Source organism: Pochonia chlamydosporia (genome assembly GCF_001653235.2).
Source record: "Pochonia chlamydosporia 170 chromosome Unknown PCv3seq00009, whole genome shotgun sequence".
NCBI classification, from domain to species: domain Eukaryota; kingdom Fungi; phylum Ascomycota; class Sordariomycetes; order Hypocreales; family Clavicipitaceae; genus Pochonia; species Pochonia chlamydosporia.
The window spans coordinates 313624-332483 of record NW_019154044.1 but is presented as its reverse complement, the minus strand read 5'-3'; the positions used below and the strand labels follow the sequence as shown (position 1 = coordinate 332483).

The 18860-nt window shown below is 47.5% G+C and overlaps 5 protein-coding genes across 5 annotated transcripts; 3 read left to right on the top strand and 2 right to left on the bottom strand.

Annotated features, from left to right (window-relative positions):
- Positions 1 to 1267: 1267 nt before the first annotated feature.
- On the top strand, positions 1268 to 5930 carry VFPPC_10649 (ankyrin repeat protein; the record flags this gene model as incomplete). Its single annotated transcript, XM_022428721.1, has 3 exons — positions 1268 to 1386; positions 1471 to 1856; positions 1912 to 5930. 3 exons carry the CDS (start codon positions 1268 to 1270, stop codon positions 5928 to 5930), a joined length of 4524 nt encoding a protein of 1507 aa, XP_022284067.1.
- An 84-nt stretch (positions 5931 to 6014) lies between these two features.
- Positions 6015 to 7682, bottom strand: VFPPC_10648 (fungal specific transcription factor domain-containing protein; the record flags this gene model as incomplete). Its single annotated transcript, XM_018288977.1, has 1 exon — positions 6015 to 7682. The coding sequence occupies one exon, from the start codon at positions 7680 to 7682 to the stop codon at positions 6015 to 6017; it is 1668 nt and encodes a 555-aa protein (XP_018138129.1).
- Positions 7683 to 8559: 877 nt separating this feature from the next.
- Positions 8560 to 9669, top strand: VFPPC_10647 (GroES-like protein; the record flags this gene model as incomplete). The annotated part of the gene is made up of 2 exons (XM_018288976.1): positions 8560 to 8825; positions 8892 to 9669. 2 exons carry the CDS (start codon positions 8560 to 8562, stop codon positions 9667 to 9669), a joined length of 1044 nt encoding a protein of 347 aa, XP_018138128.1.
- Positions 9670 to 12700: 3031 nt separating this feature from the next.
- On the bottom strand, positions 12701 to 13504 carry VFPPC_10646 (thioesterase family protein; the record flags this gene model as incomplete). Its single annotated transcript, XM_018288975.1, has 1 exon — positions 12701 to 13504. One exon carries the CDS (start codon positions 13502 to 13504, stop codon positions 12701 to 12703), a length of 804 nt encoding a protein of 267 aa, XP_018138127.1.
- Positions 13505 to 14426: 922 nt separating this feature from the next.
- VFPPC_10645 (hypothetical protein) lies at positions 14427 to 15629 on the top strand (the record flags this gene model as incomplete). The annotated part of the gene is made up of 2 exons (XM_018288974.1): positions 14427 to 15236; positions 15357 to 15629. 2 exons carry the CDS (start codon positions 14427 to 14429, stop codon positions 15627 to 15629), a joined length of 1083 nt encoding a protein of 360 aa, XP_018138126.1.
- Positions 15630 to 18860: the final 3231 nt, after the last annotated feature.

The following is an 18860-nucleotide window of genomic DNA, read 5'->3' as shown; positions in this document are numbered from 1 at the left end:
GTGTAATCAGCTTTGGAAAAACGGTGCAGTGAATCTCAATCAGCCAACAAAAACTTAATGTGGTGACGTTGACCAACATGATGGTATCTCTTGAGTCATGATAATGACATAGCCGCAGCTACCGCAGGTGCTGGGACCGCATCCACACTGGAGAGAAGGACGGATCTTCTGTAGAAACTGTCCAAAAGCACAGGGCTATCTTTGGACTTCATAATTCAGGCCATAGCTATACATGCTTCCGCGGGTTGACAGAGTTGTGCATCACGCCATCTTCTTCCTGTTTTCTCCCCCACCTGAGGTGCTATATTTACTGCAGTCATTTTTCAGCAGCCTTGTCTTGGAGTTTCTTATAACCGGCTTTGAATCACAAGGACATGGAACGTGCATTCTGTAGGTAGTACAAGGCTCTGTGTAACCGAAAAAGACCATAACCCCTCATCTCGGCGATTTTTACTGAGACATGAGTCCTGAGTATTGGCACTTTGCAGCTCAGATGCAGCCAACCATGATTGTCACACAGTCATCCTTGATCTGTTGTTGTCTTTCGAAGGGTTGGATACCCGAGCGCCAGAGGCTTAGCTCAGGGGATGCCACCAGGAACGTTTCCTGACTGGATGCATTGGACTTGACTAGTACCACGGCCGATCACTTCGGTTTTATTTACCATGGTTTAGGCATATGGGGCTAGCAACCTATTATTAACACAAGCAGCCTGTGAGTACTGTATAGCACATGCTGTGATACTTGGGATTACAGAAAGTCTACGCAGAATAATATGGTACATGAAATATTACAGAATTCGCTAAGGACTGCATTAGATGTGGAAGGAGGTTGGTCAAGGTTGGGAATATGGTTGAATGGCATTTCCATGTCTTTATCGCATGGCACACAATGCAACCCAACGAAGTTCCGGACTGGTCCAACATTGGGACGGCTGAGTTTGCAACCTTCATTGAGTTACACGGCCATGGGAACGAATCGCAGACCTGGATGACTATGGGCTGAGCCTTGTAGCACGCACCATGTTGGCTCTACTGTGATCTTACGGCCTGCATGCCCGTGTGACAGTTTCTCACCGAATTCCAATGCCAATGATCGAAAGAAGGGTATGCCCATGTCCAAGACACGGCGAGGCGCGGTTGATTTTAAACTCTGTAGTCCCTAAAAGGATTCGAACCAGTCGACGACCCCCCTTTACAAAAACCCCCTTCGAATACACAAAGATAATCTACAAAATCAGATCTAACATAAAATAACATCATCAAATATGGCCAGAATGCCACGTTCCATGTTCTTAATGCTTCTTCTTTTGGTATTCCATATCGAATCTGCCTTTGCGGACGAGAATGATGACTTTGTCAATAATCTAGTGACAGACCTGACGCCGTATGTAGCTTCTTCTTTCCAATAAATTACATCTTGATAGTGAAAGAAACACAAATTGGTTCAAACATCACTAACTTGTACAAGTCTGATAGCACTATTCGGCGAGAAGGTGGCTATGCAGTTCATGAGCGAGTCAATGGGCTTGTCTGATTGCATAGCACTCGCAATGGCTCCGATCGGAATCATCACTACTATCGTGAGTGCCATCCGTGTTGGTGGTCCGAGGTGGATGAAAGCAATTATCGGCAGGGCAAGAGAAAATTTGTCTACAGCTGAGATTGAACTCATGTCTTCCACTTCGAAAGAAGCTTGTGAGTTATGGAACGGTCACAATTTGGTCCGCTGTCCCGGATCCGGCCAAATCTGGCAATTTATTTGTCTCGTACCGAAGGGTGAAAGGGAAGCCCCCGGCGAGGGGGATTTCGTCAGTCTCGAGGAGGCTGTCACTTCTCATCTCTTGGAAAAAACAGGTGAGCAAACGGGATGCGGCTTTTGGGACGATGTATCTAAGCTTACTATTCGAAGACATCCGGGCTAGTTACAACCTGAGGACAAGCTTTGAACATCTCAAATTGCTTCTGTCCCGAAAGTTTTCAGGACCGAAAGTACAACAAAACTCGACAGAAAATGACCTGGAGCGCGGCGATACCTCCAGTTCAGATGCAAGGCACACAGGGACTTGGGATGCCAAAGGCGCGATCATATCCAACAGGAGACAGCATTCTGATGGGAAATGCTCCGCGAAGATTGACGAAGCAGCTCGGAGCATTGAAACCAAAACCAAAAACGAACCCTCTCGGCGAATAACTGTGGTGAGAGATTTGGATGCAGCTGCTCCAAACATCTCGTTGAATTGTCGCTTCAAGCTGGGCAGGGCAGAGATCATCTCCGTAGCCACTCTCGGAACGCTTATACAAATTGGTGTCCTGGTTCTCTGTGTAATGATTACGCTATACCCACCTATTGCACCTCAATACCTGAAAAACAACAAACCAGTTCAAAACTACGCTCTTCCTTTGACCATATGCGGGACCGTATTGTTGACGATCGGCATCCTGGTTTGTGGTATTGTGGTAGAGCAAAGTTCAACGGAAACGTACTTTAGAGCGAACGAGGACTATTCCCTTTACATCGTTTGGCTACAGCAGGGTAGTATTGTTAACGATCAAGAATTTAAGCCCTTTGCGATATATCCTGTCCGTGAGCGACCATATATCGCCATGTCTCGTCGGAGACCTGCAAAGGAGAAGAAAGGCAAGAAAAACAAACGACCCAAGGGTTCCAAACTATCAGGACCTAACTTCGACAATTTTTCTGATGGGAAGGCGCCTGAACAATTCAAAAGCAATTCGGCCGATGAGGTTCCTACCCTGGGGTTGGAATCGCTCACTACGGCCGGCTGTTTCATATCACTTGTGGGATATGTTCTTCAGTTTATTGGCCTACGTGGGATGAATTGGGTAGCCCCTGTTGTCCAACTTGGTGCCATGGTTTTCATGACTGGTCTAAGGGCGTGGGTTAGAAGGGGCCTCGCAGAAGCCCCTGCTATCATACCGCTCACTCCAGGGTTTGAGCTCGACTGGTTTGCTCACAGCTTAAGCAATCACGAAATTGCAAGCTGGATCAAGCAAGAGAACAAGCCGCCCAATGCGTCCGAGTCACAAATTGACGGAGGAGAACCGACAAACGGCCCAGCGGGGGGGACGGTAACGGTCGAAGTCGAACATGAAGAGGCGAGTTCATTAAGAAATCTTGCTTCTGCAACAGATGCGGCTTCCATATCAGCTTCACAAGCAGAGGATGCTGTGATGGTTCGCCGGGAATTGGGGAAGTTGGCAGATTGGAGAGGACCCGCATCGAATCTGGCCATACTTCTATCTGACGCGATAGAAGTAGTCGCAGGAGATCTTCTGCAGCCTCCTTTATGTAAAGACGCTTCCGGGAGTCATACCATTGGCTGGACATATGAGACGACTCTGGGTAATCAGAAGTGCAATCTCACTTTTAGTCTAGAATACAAGGATGGGGAGTGGAGAGCTCGTGCCGATGAGCTAGAGGCGGCCATGTCGTTGTGGTTATCCTTCATTCAGAGCCAGAAGCATTCTCTTAGTGACAAAAGGCTTGATGATAGTGATGGCTGGCTGCGCATCAAGCGAACACGACAGCTTAAATTACGGCTTTATGGAACAGCATCTAAGAAATTTGCTCTCATACGAGATCTTCTTTGTTGGATGCCTGAAAACATTCCGGAGATTCTCGAATTAGAAGAGGCTTCCTCAGAAAGCGAGAAAGGAACATTCGAGCGAATTGCTCTTCCAAACTACCGCATTGTTGGCTATGATATGCGACACGAATCCGTTACGAAAGTCGGCAACAGCGAAGGTTCTTTCAACGTCTTTCATGTCACAGGTTCCTCTGCGAAAACGCCACTTGAGAGTTGGAAAGAGGCCACACAAAACGGTCATTTTCATACGCTAAATAAGAGGACCCTGGCAGTCAAGGCTCATGACAGCTTGGACAAGCTACTTGCCAGGGACCTCTTCTTTACGTTCTGCAGATCCATTGTCAAACATCCCAGACTGGAGTGGGAAGAAAAAGACGTGGATTTGAGCAATGAGACTATGGGCGACGACTGGCGCAACTTCAAGCTCAAAAATGGGATGTTGACAAAACTCATTCAGAGAGTTACGAATACCGGGTTTCTTGATCTTCAAGAGGCTTATTTTGATGTGATCACACCATTGAGCCTGGAGAGCATGTTGCCGGACATTGGCTTTTTGGTTCGGCATCTGCAAGGGCAAGCAACCAAATGCGTCCTAGAGGGTCAATGGCAAAACCTGGTAGGGCAGTTGAGATCAATTTTCGACCTGGCATTAACGTATGCTGTGGACGACAGCCTCATGAGGCCAAGAATCCTGGCTATATGTCAATATCATCTTGAGTTGATGGGTGCCATGGAAGAAATGGCCGTAGCTGAAAATAGGCGAGAATCTGTGGTTATCGACGGAAAGAGAAAAGAGTTGCAAAATTTCTACCGGAAGGTACTTGAAAACATGAAGCTCACGTCGCTTTCGACTTTGAGTAGCGTATTTGACGGCCAATTTTCAATTTGGAACCCCGTCTCAAACGCCCTTGACCTATCCGGACGTTTCCGGATACTGTCAGATGACCAAAAAAGGTTTCGTCTTTCAGAATATCATCTGACCGCGCTCGGAGTTGGAACTGATAGTAGACGTATCCCTAAGATAGAAGGCATTTTGTACCGAGATTCTTTCGACTGGACTCCCATCCATTACTTGTCGGCTCTTGGACATCAAGTCGCATTCTTGCGGGGTATTTTTGCGCAGTTGCCGAAAACGGATCTTCGCGATTGTTTTGGACTCACACCGTTGCATTTTGCTTGCGCAAGGGGAGACTTCGGCACGGTGGATGTGATGCTCAAGCAGGGGGAACCAATAAGTGTCGGGCAGGACAATGGAATGTCCCTGATGCATCTCGCCGCTTCCAGTGGCGAGCCTCGCATAGTGAAGAAACTTCTGAATCAAGCGAAGACTTCTGATGTACATGATAGTCGAGTACCATATTGGCGGACCGGCAAGTTGGACACATCACTTACCGAAGAGGCTTTCTACCAGAGAGCTCCAATACATTTAGCAGCAATGAAAGGCCACCTAGAAATAGTTGTTGATCTTTTTAGGGGAGACTGGGGCCTCAAAGATCTCTTCGGGTGGAGTTGTTTTCACCTGGCGGTTCTTTACGAACACACAGAGTTGGTCAGGATCCTGATTCGAGCAGAGCATCCTGACATACACATCCCCGGTAACGATAATCGCACGCCGCTCCATCTGGCTGTTGATAAAAGAAACAAGACGATCATCCAAATGCTTCTGAATCGGAACGTTAATATTAATACCATGTCGTCAGATGGATATCTGCCATTCGCCCAGGCAGTTGATGCATGCGACGAGGATACCATCCAGATGATGATCACTAACGGGGCCCGCATAAATGTTCAAGAGTCTGGACCTAAGAGATGGTCCCCCCTACACTACGCAGCAAGAAGGGGTAACTTTAATATTTTGAAATTGTTACTTACACAACCTGATGCCACTCGCCGGGCTGCTAGAATACAAGACATAGATGGGAACACTGCGTTGCATATTGCACTTGTCGTTAATTGGTGTCCGAATTTCCGAGACTTTATAAAATTTTTGCTGAGGAGTATGGATGAAAGTGCCATTAACTATCAGAATATGAGAGGGAAAACGGCATTACATAAAGCAGCCAGCAACGGGAAAGTGCTTGCAGCTATCGATCTTCTGGAAGCGGGAGCAACACCCAGCCTCTCCCTCAGGGATGAAACAAACGCGACACCTCTGGACCTGGCAAGGGAGCGTCGGGAAAAGTCGAGAGATCCTAAATCTAAACTAAGTCGGTGGGACAAACTCAAAGGTTTCGAGAAGGCGGAAGACATGGTCAATGTGTTGGAGAGATGGCAGCCAACGAGCACCACGGGGTATTCGAGGAACCTACTCACCGCGTAATGTTGAATAAGTATACAGATGCATATATCTGACTGATATGAAAGTTCATGTTTCTAGGCTGAATAGGGGGATTATATATACTCATTATTCGTTAGTTACTGTCATCAGCGGCACCAAATCGGCCACAAGTCTTTGGACAGCAGAGCCAATTGTAGCAAGCTGCTGCTCGATCTCTTCCACTACCCTGCGAGCCAGACCACTAAGAAACCAACAGCCGTATTCCTCAGCTCGGTAGGCAACGGACGCAGCCCAATGCGCCAAAACCACAAGCGCGGTTGGGCTACCATGTGAAGTCATATCGACGAAATGACTCGGCAGCTTAGCTACCCAGACTGCCATACCCAGCCATGCGTCCGTGCTATCGTCAGATGCAAAGCTCATCTCACAGCACTCAACCAGGACGGAAACCGCAGACAATGTCGCCAAAACATCCCGAGCATCATCCGGCTTTCCGAATACGTCAGCCATGCGGTAGGGCAGTGACTTGAGAAGAGCGACCGTTTGAGCTTGTTTATCAGTGTTAGCATAAGACGATGGGCTTGTATTTTTGTCATCGAAAGTTCTTTCGGTTTCCGATATTTTATCGAGTTGGCCATTTGTTTGTGCTGGATGGACGTCACCGTCATGCCAACCAAGTGAATGCGCCATGTCGAGGTCGAAAGAGTCTCGAAGAGTAGCCACAAAAGAAGATACAAGTAAAGTAGAATGGGAATCCGTTCTAATTTCGTCCATGGTGACCATTTTGCCGTTTACACATGACAGGGCACAGCGTAAATAGCACTTTACGTGCCTCGCAGCATTCCAAGCGACCTCCTCCGGACCCGACCTCATGACAACGGAATCCGTTCGTCGGACCTCATCCCATTCAGAGGAGAACTGTGTCGAAAATCGCGTAGCTCGCTCATAGTGAGATTTTCGTTGTATTGGATCTTTTTCCAGTGTAGCCAAATGACATGCGCTCATGCCTAAGAGGCCGTGCATTAACCACTGCCGTTGAAGTGCTGATTGTGTGACATCCGTAGCCCAGTAGTGGCTTGTAGGTTGTGAGCTTTTTGGAGACGGTAGTGTGAGACTTGTCTGAGAAGTAAAGTGGTAGAAGTATGTTAGAACTTCCATGTCCAGATTGGACGGCCCTTCTGATCGGGTCAATTGAGATACTGGTACTGGAGCTGACGATGGCATTGATACATCTCGGGCAGGAACTTCAAGTTGAGTGCCACGCTGCTCATCCAGTCTCCCGTCGGCATCGTCCTGAGCTATAACGGCATCAATTGTAGTTACGTCCGCCAAGTCTGCCGAAGTTGTACTTGTGGCAGCAGCCGTAGGCTTAACCTCAAAGTATCTAAGCTTTGTTCCTCTGAAGAACGTTTGGATCTTGGCTGGCGAAGCAAACGAGGCATCGCTAGCTTTGCTGAGTCCATGAACTTCACTAAGATGGCGTCTCATCCTCTTCAAGCTGGCACACAAGTTCCCACACCCAGCCATGTCACAGCGGAAGCCAGAAATGACCGGTAACCCATCAATGGGCGGAGAAGAGGGCTCAGGCAGCGGCACGCGATGTGGTTCAAACAGATCAAGTTGAGCAATGGAGCGAAGCAAGCGTGTCCTGTCATCGCGGTAGATCTTGTGTCGAAGTAAGTGACTTTGAACTGCGGTTTTCTGGATCGCGTACTGACATTCTCGACAGATCAGGACTCGATATGTCGGATTGTACTCGAGCAGGTTACGAGGGCCGAGTGTTATGGCTTCCATGATGTGCCTTGGTCGCGATAACTCTGGTCATGCCGGGTCTCTGTTTCTGCTCGGTTGCATATTATGATCACTTCTGACATAGCTTTATATCGGATTGGAATGTTGCCATGGTCATGATCGTAATCGGCGGTATGAGATGATTGAGCGTACACAAAAGTAGGTAATTTCTCCAGGTGAGTTTTGGTTGAAGAAGATGAAACCCCACTTGGTTCTGTATTTGGTTGGTCTTGGTTGAGTCTGGTGAGAGTCTTGCTTACACATATTGTGGGATGCCAGAGTCAGACATAATAGCCTCAGCACAACCAATGGAACATAGACTACGTGAGGCCTGTAAAGTCTTATAAACTACTGACTCATTAAGATGATGGATAGATAAGAGCCTCACGGAAGCTACTTCGGTCCTGGCCGTTAGGCACACACACCGATGAGAAGCAGAATCTAAGAGAGGTGCACCTTAAACCTGACAACTCCAACATATGGCACAAGCATGTACACAAGTGTCACGCTAACCCGCTTGTGGAAACAGCCGATCGTTTTGGAACAGCATATGGCGTTCCAGACGCATACCAATGGTCAGCTTCAAAGTGTTGTAAATATTACCAACCGCCCTCATTCTGAGCAAATCAGCAGACACAGGTACATCAAGATATATGTAATGTTGCTTGATTTTTGTTTTCGATTTGAAATCATGCTTATACCATTTCATTTTCTCCATCCTCGTCAGACCAGGCGTATGGAAGCCGAGATAGCTATTTAAACAAGTCTACATCCCGCAAACTAGTCAACACTTCTCTGATCATCTCTCCACATCAAGTCGCGCATCTTTAATAAAGCCAATCCTCATACATTACTCATAAAGAAACCAAAAACATCAAGTATGTCCGCACCAAACAATCAGGCCGCTTGGCTCCACCAATCCAACACTGCCCTTGAAGTAGGCGACGCCCCAATGCCAGTCGCAGGAGTTGGGGAGCTCGTCATTAAGAATGCTGCTATTGCTATCAATCCACTTGACTGCCACATGCAAGACTCTGGAGTTTTTATCCAGCAGTGGCCTGCAATCTTTGGTTGCGATGTGGCCGGAGAGGTTTATGACGTTGGCCCTAGTGTTGAGAACTTCAAGAAAGGCGATCGAGTCATTGGGTAAGTTCATCGGCAACGTGAGCTTACACAGAAGAAGCCAAGCTAATATCCCTCTTCCTCTATCAGCCATGCTATCAATCTGTCCAGCGGGCGACCCCAGGACGGAGCCTTTGCACTGTACACTGTTGTCCCTGCAGAAAAAGCGGCCATTCTCCCCGACACTATCGCTTTCACTGATGGCGTGGTAGTTCCATTTGCATTGGAGGCAGCTATATGCGCACTATCACTCAAGGTCCCTGGTGTAGCCATGCCCGGAGTCGCAACACCGGCTCTTGGTCTGCCGTATCCTTCGCTGCAGCAGGCTCCCCCTTCTGGCAAGACTCTTGTTGTGTACGGCGGCTCATCTTCTGTTGGATCAATGGCCACCCAGTTGGCTACGGCCGCTGGACTTCGAGTCGTTTCCGTGGCCGGAAAACACAACCTTGCTTTCAGCAAAAGTTGCGGCGCGACCGACGTATTTGACCACAAGGACCCTTTAGTCGCCAACAAGGTAATTGAAGCAGTTGGTCAGTCCAGCTTTATTGGCATATTTGATGCAATAGCCACCCCTGAAACCTACAGTCATGATCTTGTTATCCTTGACAAATTAGGCGGTGGCCAACTTGCCTGCGTACACCCTCCACCGGCTGACGTGCCTGCCAATGTGACGGCGGGTATGATCTGGGGTATCAATGATGTTGCGACGCCTGTCTGGAGGGATTATGTTACGCCAGCGTTGGAGAGTGGGAAACTTCAATGTCTCCCACGGCCTACCATTGTTGGCAAGGGATTGGAGAGTATCAACGAGGCATTGAAGCGCTCGAAGGCTGGTGTTAGTGCGACAAAGCTTGTGATCGAATTGTAAGAAGGAGCTAGACAACTCCTTCCTGTTTCCGTGAGACATCAAAGTAGATAGGTGACTAGAACTAGATTGAATCCGAGAGTTAATACAACGCATTTGTTGCCCTTAGTCACCTAGACGAACTTTGACGGCAACAAAGATCACGCGTCCCAATCGCAGTCAGGTCGAATAACGCGGATCCCCACCTGGTAATTTACGAAAAAGCCGATTCACAGTCTTGAAATAAGAGTCGCACAGTCTCGTCTGATATGTTACATATCGAAAGGAGATGGTAGGGGGCGGCTGCGACCGTACCGACCTGAGGACAGTTCAGGGGCTACGTGGTCAAACTCAACCAGAAGCAACCCCTTTCCAAACACAACGCAGATGAGAGCAATATGAAAAGAATATTCCTAGACTCAGGATTCTAACCTGAATCCGCCTTCCCCCGAAGGGCCAACGGGTTTAAACTTTGGTGTCAACACGCTATGTTACCAGTACACTAGCCTATGTTGAGGGAAGAAGCCTAACTATGACCTATGAACCCTCCCGCGTTGAATTTGCCTATGACGTTGATTTAATGAGCCTTGAAGTTAGAAAAGCATACCTTGTCTCTTCTCGATGCAAAATCTATAAATTCGATAGCGGTTGGCATCATCTCTGGCTGGTCTTCGATGGTGTAGATGATGGATGGGAGTCTTCAATGTTGTGGGCAACTCCCGCCCAGGACCCCAGGGCGACATGCGGACCAGACGGGAAGAAGAGAAAGTGCCTCACATGGAGCATTGCGCACTAGAATCGTTTTCTTCTACGAAGTCGATACCATAGAGTCGACGTAACTATATCATTAACTAAGCAACCTCTGAGTCATTGGGACACCAACCGAGTCTTCAATTGCCAAATTGACCGAAGCGCCAATTTGGTCGTACTGCTTCCCCTTTGTAGCCACTATTCCACTTGTTTGGCTCACAGTTGACCACACCAATACAGTAATGAAGCCTCTGAGGATATACACACAGTTTTTCAAGTACAAATGAGACGCACGGATGCCATACTTGTTGGTTATTTACCCGTAGTAGCAGCATGAGCAAGGTTAGGAGAGAAAATGGATGCCCTGGTTAACTGGCCAATTGATTTAATGCTTGAAAGAGCCTTAGACTTGAAGATTGTATATTACATGGAGGTTCTGAAGACGAGCCTTTCCGAGTTTAAAGGTTTGAAACTCACCTCAAGAGATCCTAGTCTATACTGACTAATTACTGATATATATACATTAGTGGATATGGGAACTGAGTAAAGTGTAGTTAAAGCAAATTGTCTGCCACATATTAATTACTCTATAATACGGAATATTTACGTACAAGAATCTTATCTTTAGCTAGATTCTTTCTTGTATGCTTCCTCTAGGGTACGTGTGAAACAAGCTTTACAAGAAGGACCTGGTGTTTAACCACATGGTGGATGAAGAACTTATTATCTCTGCTAAAATTTCTTCTTACTGGATAATATTTCCTGGCATTCTATCTAGCCCTAATCTGGATGTAGTTGCGTGGATAGGTTGTTAGTAAACATTCATGGAACTGGAGATTCCCGTGCGTGTCTATATTAACCCTGAAAGCACTATTAGGAGAATGCAGGCTGAACTTGGCTTGTTAAGGAACGGCAGTTTCTATCTTAGTATTGAATTAAAAGCTGGAAGTCTAAGAATTAATACTGTTCCAAATGCCGACCACTCAGATAGCCTCTTCGAAGGATTCTAGCTACCATATGGCAAGAACTTCTTGCTGTGGGCACAAGATGCTATCGGCCTAAAAGTACAGCATGAGCCACCACTGCCGCACTGATATATATTAGACCAAGATCCTCTAGAACTAGGATTTGTAATCGCATCACAGCGGCCGCAATATCTACCTGGAGCCACGGTTGGTTGACATGTGCAGCCGTTATATATGCAAGCAGCGCTGGCTATGTCAACGGGGCTCTGCACATCTAGTTATCACATTGGGATTTATAACTTTATGCCTAGCTAGCACAAGCAGCGCTAAAGGTAGAATGGATGAGAAGAGCATAGTAATGCCATGGGTTCTAACACTATGTTAATAAGGTCTGGTGCAAATGATGTGGGAAAGACTTTTAAACTTACGGGATGGTAGTTTCTCTTATTGGGTTTAGCTTGATTCCGGATATGGGAAACACCTAGTGTAATAACAGTTTGACATCTTAGAGCTAGCACTATATCTTTTGCCTCTATACGTTAGTGTCCCGCGCGATTTTATATTACGCCTGGATCTGGCTGTTAGATATTCGTTTTTCTGCTCCCCCAAATAGCTATGGTTTAGTAGACGGCCTTAGCCTGTGTCTCACAAATATACCGTGCAAGCACGAGACTAGTTAACCTTAACCAATGGCATCTTGGAGCACTCCTAACTGCGAGACATATTCTAGACCGCTGGAACCGCAACTTTGAATGTCCTTGCCGCCGCAGGTTTCTAGCGGAGCCACTCTGGTGCGCGTATTACCGTCAATGAGTTTGGGATGAAGGATTGCCAATATCGTGGGCACTCATCACAGAACTGCCAGCTTGTGACGAGGGTGCTCATATTGTTTATTGCATTACAACGAAAACAAAAAGGATCCAGATACCTAAGCAATGACTTTCTTAGGTTCCTCTCGACTGAAGTAGGGACAGGCAAGGTGAACAAATTTTCAGGCCTCCGTTCTCTTCGAGCCAACCGTGTCTCAACTCGTACATGAAGGCAGATGTTTCTTATTGGCAACGACGCCAAAACATGACGTTATTTTCACTGCTTATATTGCAACTGTCTTATTCTAAGACCCACCCGATTCGCTCTGTGAAGGATAGAAGTCATTCGCTTGGCATTGGCAATTGGCGTAGTCTAGAACGAGAGAGCCGGAGCATTTTGAAATGCTATTGGGTAGTACGAAGAATCTGTCGGAAACATGAACAGCCATAGGAGTCTACTTGAATGTCCAACAAGGAGTAGTGTAAAAGCTGGAGCTCAGCGACCTTTTAGTCCATTCATAACTGTCTTGTCTAGAGTGACGACTTCTCCTTGCCGTTACGAAATTTCTTTTGCGCACCCAGAACTAGAATGACCTGCTGCGATGTGGCAACGAGCTCCATATCCTCGTCACAAATAGTAACATCAACATCCATCCTTCCACCATGTAACATCTTGGTGGAGGCTCTTGTGAATACCCAACGTAGCCCATCTTCAGGCAGTCTTCGTTTGTACTCGATATCCATGGTCAGAGTAATGTTGAAATGAGTAGCCTGCATTGCTTCGGCAATAGAGTTGGTGATCACGCAAGGGACACCCGGGTTCTCCTTGGCCCAATCCGCCATCTGCTTATGGAACGTATGCGCATCGTACGGCCCGCCATTGTATAGAAGAGTATCCGACATGGAAGGAGTACTATCAGCTATCAAGGCCAGGTAAGCAGCATCCATGCGCTCGTCTGCCAGGAAACCATGCCACGCATCGCAGACTCCATCAACGGGGAAGCCTTCACGCGGAAGCAAACCAATCTTTCGCCGCGTCAACGGGATAAGCTCACCCACGACTCGGCCGGGGATCCAGCTCTCCTCGGGTTGGTGCGCTGAGATACGATCGAAGTCAGGTATAGGCGCCGGGGTTGGATGGAGCTTCCAAGCTGTTTTTGAGCTCGGACCAATACTTTTGTCGAAGTTGGTTGATGTGATTATTGCCAACACTTTTGTTTTCCCTTCTTGGTCGAGCTGAACTTGGAGGGTACTCGCCGCAGCGCCAACCTTGAGAGGCTTGATAGTGATTGTGCTGTCGCGTGGCTCGCATGGACGGAGGAACTCGAGATGCATGCTTAGCACATCGGGTTGGTTGCGGGCTGAGATCGCTGGATTGGTGCTGAGATATGATGCGGCGGCATGCTGAATTGCAGCGGCAATGCATCCACCATGTAGAGCTAAAAGCAAAGTAAGCAAGAAGTAGTTGGGTCAGCCTGGATAATGTATCTGCACAGATCGCAGTGGTTGCAGCATACTTAGCCCAAGAGTCCAGTCCACATGCCAAGATATAGTATAGCTGTCTGGGGATGTTTGTTTAAGATCAATTTGATTTTTGAGAATGTTATCCATTACGTTTACGAAAATCGGAACTCTTCCGATTTAGAGATATCGGTATCTGATGAAGACGAGTAGACTTGCTTGTGGGCTTAGAGGTGGGGGTTGCTGTACGTATATTAGCTATCCATCAACAAATGTTTTTGAAAGATGAGACTGGTATGCAAAAGAACCAAAAAGACTATTTATAGGAGGCACCAGGGTGATTGTGTGTTGGTTGAACGGCCTGGAGTGTTGGTTCTACGTTTGTAGACGGCCTGTGGCTGAGACCATACTGGGTTTAGTGCCCTCGCCGCTCTTGCTCAGGTTCGGCTCAGTCACGGTCCCCACAACCTCAGGTTCCGCCCTGAGCAAGACGAATTGTGCAAATTAATGCAGTGCTGAAATGGAAAACGGAGAGTAAACGGAGTGCAGCCCACTTTCAGTCCGTAAATCCATATTCCTGTTTTCTCCGACATGTCCTCGTGGATCCGTTTCACCTCGTGCGTTTCCTCAACTAGTCGCACTGTGTACGATTCTGACCACGGGCTAGATTTACCTGGGGACGATTTCAGCTCCCTTTGAACAGGTATATAGATTGAAAAAGCACGTGTACATAGGTACCTAACCAACTTTAGAGTACTGTAGTGATTTCTATCCGAGGCAATTGATTAGTTGAAGAATGCGCGCTCTTTTTTCCAGTCTCATCGTGGCTACTTTCTTGCCTTGCTGTTTTGCCCATTCTTGGGTTGAGCGGCTGATGAGAATTAACGGGCAAGGGACAATGGTTGGTAATCCCGGCTATGCACGAGGAGCAATATCACGACTTGCACCGGGATTTAGTGACCTACAGATGCAATATCTTTTGCCACCAGATGGTCGCGTTGGCATGCCAGGAATATATCCTACAGATCATATGTGCAAGCCATCGCAGAGTATAGGGAATTACAACGCAAGCTTGCCCCAACTACAGGCCAACCCTGGAGACTACATAGCGCTGCAGTACCAAGAGAATGGTCACGTAACATTGCCTGAAAACACGCCTCAAAAAAACAGTAGCGGGACAGTTTATGTTTACGGTACTTTGTATCCTTCTAATGATGATACTTTGTTTTCTATTCATAAGGTATGGAATAATGAGGGCACAGGTGGCAATGCACGAGGCAGACTCTTAGCAGCTAGGCCATTCGACGATGGGCAGTGCCATCAGATCAATCAGGGGAACATCTCGTTGCAGCGCCAGACTCTGTATGCTAAAGCAGCAGAGGACCCGCAAGGGGCAGACCTGTGGTGTCAATGCGATATAAAATTACCTATGGATATACAAGATCAATACACGCTATACTGGGTGTGGGATTGGCCATCTACACCAACGTCTGAGTTCCCAGCAGGTCAAGAGGAGATATACACTAGTTGTATGGACCTAGCCATTGGCGACGACATACAGAGTGGCAAGATGATATACCGGGAAGGCCAAGACTTGAACAACGCGGCAATTAGACATCAGTTATATTAATAAATATTATCTTCTCCGTTTAATTAAGCGGAGGCATTGAATCACCATCAATTCTGAGCTTCTTGCCTGTGTCGGAGTCATTTCCAAGCGAGCCAGCTTTGCTTACGCATCTCTAGTGCTTGTATATCGAGCTCTTCCAGCGCATCCTGCCTAGTGTATCTGGTCCCCAACGGCATGTGTAGGGGGTGGCCGGCCTTGCCAGAAGACACCATAGTTCGAGCCCACTATTTGGTAAAACTGAGGTGCCTGGGAGGTTTGTTCCTAGTTGGTGGGCTCATGCCAGCTCTGCGCCAAAGGAAGAACATGACCACTCCGCTCTGGCATGGATTTACAGACACGAGTGTGAGAGAACGAATGTCCCTAGACTAGAAACAGATGGTAAACAGTGCACATAGAAACCACTCCGCAGCTGCAGACATCCCCAGTACAAACCTTCACTCGATATCTTCGCATCTACTTTGCCAAACCCCTGCATGGCTTTCCAGAAGGCTGCTGATCGTTCCAATTGCTTTGCTGCTCCAATGAACTAATTCCTAATTTCGACAGCCGTCGCATCAGCCGCGATGTCAACTCATTCGATTACCTTCTGCGAACTGCCCTATTGTTGCTTTCCTCTTCTTTCAGTTGCGGCGACATCGCTTATCTGGATGGTCTTCGCCAGGCACTCTCTTGCTCATCTCAACTTCCCTTCGACAACCTCTTTGGCTCATCCGCTACTGTTAGTGGAGTGTCGGGTTGGTGCTGGTTACTGCAGCCAAGGGTGCCCGCGGAACCATCCGCGCCCTATCTTCTCCCTAACAAGTGATGAGGAAACCCGACATTCTCTGGCCCTTCGACAAAGGGCCGTCGACAACAAAGCGCGCGTACCAACGAGACTGCTCTAATATGAAGATAGGAACAGCCTGGGAAGTCGTTGGGCTGTACTACGCGCATATCACGAGCGCCATACCCGTCACGCCGCCGTGGAGCCTGGCCGGCAGATGGGCTCGTAGGTCTTCAGAGTGACCCAAACCCTACGAACGGAAACCCGATGGCGACCTAGTCTATGACTGCGGTCTAACTAAAACCTTTATCAAGAGTTCAGAGAGGACTCCGTGCTATACCTCCGGACGAACTGCAACACCGCGGGATCAGGGACCCGGGCTTGAGGAAGGAATCTTTAGGAGTCGTTGACGGGCTAGGGGATTCCGAGTCTCTCAACCGGCGGAGGGACGAGGACTCGACACAATGTATGCCGCTTGAACCGGTTGGTTTTTTTTCCCGGCCATGGCCAGGGTTTTCCAACTGGGAGGCTTGAACCTGTGGATATGTAGTGTGTGAAGGGATCTTGGGCAATGGCTATGATGTAGCTGTATGGAATGGATGTTGACTACCGTTGATCTAGTCTCCCCAGACTGTATATAGCTTATCAGGACATCCAGATGCTGGAGTAACTATGTAGACTCTCGCACGCCTTTATACCCCTCGGGAGGTGTGGTCCAAGGCGTTAAATATATCCTCATCCTCCTCCTCCACCTCTTGCTCGTCTCCGTCACTTGCACTTCCAGCTGTTCGGCCTCCTTCCATCGTCTTTGATTGGTTGAAGAGGAATTTACGACAGCTACTTGAGGAAATGCAGGAATGGGAAGCCTCTAACGAAGTCTTTCGAAAGACTTGCGAGGAAGCGCCTTTATAGACGAAGAACGTTCATGATGGAATTGAGCAGAAAATTAAGAATACCAAGGCAAACAAAAACATTAAAGCTGTCGCTGGAATCATCAATACTTCTGGAGAAGTTCAGATGGTCAAGCAAAATCTCTGCCAGAGCTTGCAGTAATACATATATATTCATACCCTTATGCATATATATACATACGTACATACATACATACATATGAATATGAATAGAAGTATCAGGTATACATACTTATGCATATATATGTATAGTATCACGTGGTAACTGAAAACTCCAGCTTTACCATCCCGAGAGTGTGTTTACGCATATGCGGAGGTCGAATTTGTAAGTGAACTTCTCATGAAGCCGACGGAAGTGATTGAGAAGTTAAATAAGCAGCCGTATAGTATTATTTACTTTTGGCTAAGACGAGTTTAGTATTTGATACGATGCCCTCACGTATATTCATTACTAATGCATACATATGAATATAGATCGGGTCTTATGCATACATATGAATAGAGGTTATATTCCATATGTATGTATTCTTGCAAGCTCTGACCTCTGGGATACGATTGGTACCGATGGGAGCCTTGCAGCCGCTGGGATAATTCAAGATGTGGACCTTTCGATTCTATGCTCGAAGAATGAATAGCAGCCACTTGGATCCGTAGCATTGAGCTATTTATTCTTCCCCACGGAAATTGTTCAGCATCCCATTTCCGACTGTACCAACAGAGGCTGTGAGATTTGTGGGGGGCGATATGTACAATTACCCTATATAAAATGCCACTCGGAGGGACACCTAGTGTGGAATACATATCCCCTCATGTAGCCGAGACGAACTTCCTGGGAAGTTTATCTTGACTAACAGATTGGTTTATACTGCCTTAACTCTTGATATGCGACCTATGAGCGCTCTCTGGCTGCACCCGCACGTAGTTCCAGAAACTTAGGCTTTTTGTCATCTAGAAAGGCATCTAAAACAGAAGGGTTTCGCGCATATTTTTTTTTTAGATAGCTTCTAGAGCAGCTTCTCTTGGGCTTTCAAAATGGCTAGAGACATGCCGTTTTGCAGTGTTTGTAGAGTGAACTCTTTTGTATATCAATGCGCACTTGCTGCTGATCGCGCCTTCTGAAGCCATGAAACATGATCAATGTTATGGCCCCGAGACCCGCTGGTTGGCAATACCTGTAGATAATGTCTGTGAATAACCCTCCTATTACTTAGTGTTTACTATGGTGAAATGCTTGACGAACAGCATCGCGGCCTTCCCCAGCAACCAGATCATCCAAACTTGTACACGCTTGGCCGAATTAATACCCCCAATGCTGTCATCGTGTGTCTGCCCGCTGGCCAGACAGGTAACAGTTCGAGGTACCAGTTCGGCCGCAGCGGTCGTGGGCCAGACGAAATGCATGTTTCCGTCAATAGAGCATATGTTCATGGTCGGCGTTGGAGGCGGCGTTCCCGGCGAAGATGCGGCTATACGACTTGGGGACGTAGTGGTTAGCCAGCCACATATGGGACATGGTGGTGTAGTCCAACACGACTTCGGGAAGAGCACGCCAGGCTATACCTTCAGACATGATATGACTAATCATTACTACACCCTGTGGACTTTATCACTCTCTCAATTTGTCCTTGCATCTCGAATCAGATACCGCCCGAGAGTCAGTGGCATTTCTCGACCCGATGGGCTCCCTGTGTGAGACACATACTTGTCAATGCTCGTTCGACAAGGAAGGCTATCCTGTTGCAGGGCGTGGCCCAAACCGAGGGCAACATGTATGCTGTGTCTGGAAGTGTGCTCCATTGGGCTGATTAGCGCTGGGGTGGCGGGACGGGCCGTGGCATCAGAACAACACATTGAGGTAGCAGTCAAATGGCTCAGCCAAGATTCGTCTCAAAACGGGGAAGGCAGAAGGAGACGATCAGGGTAAGA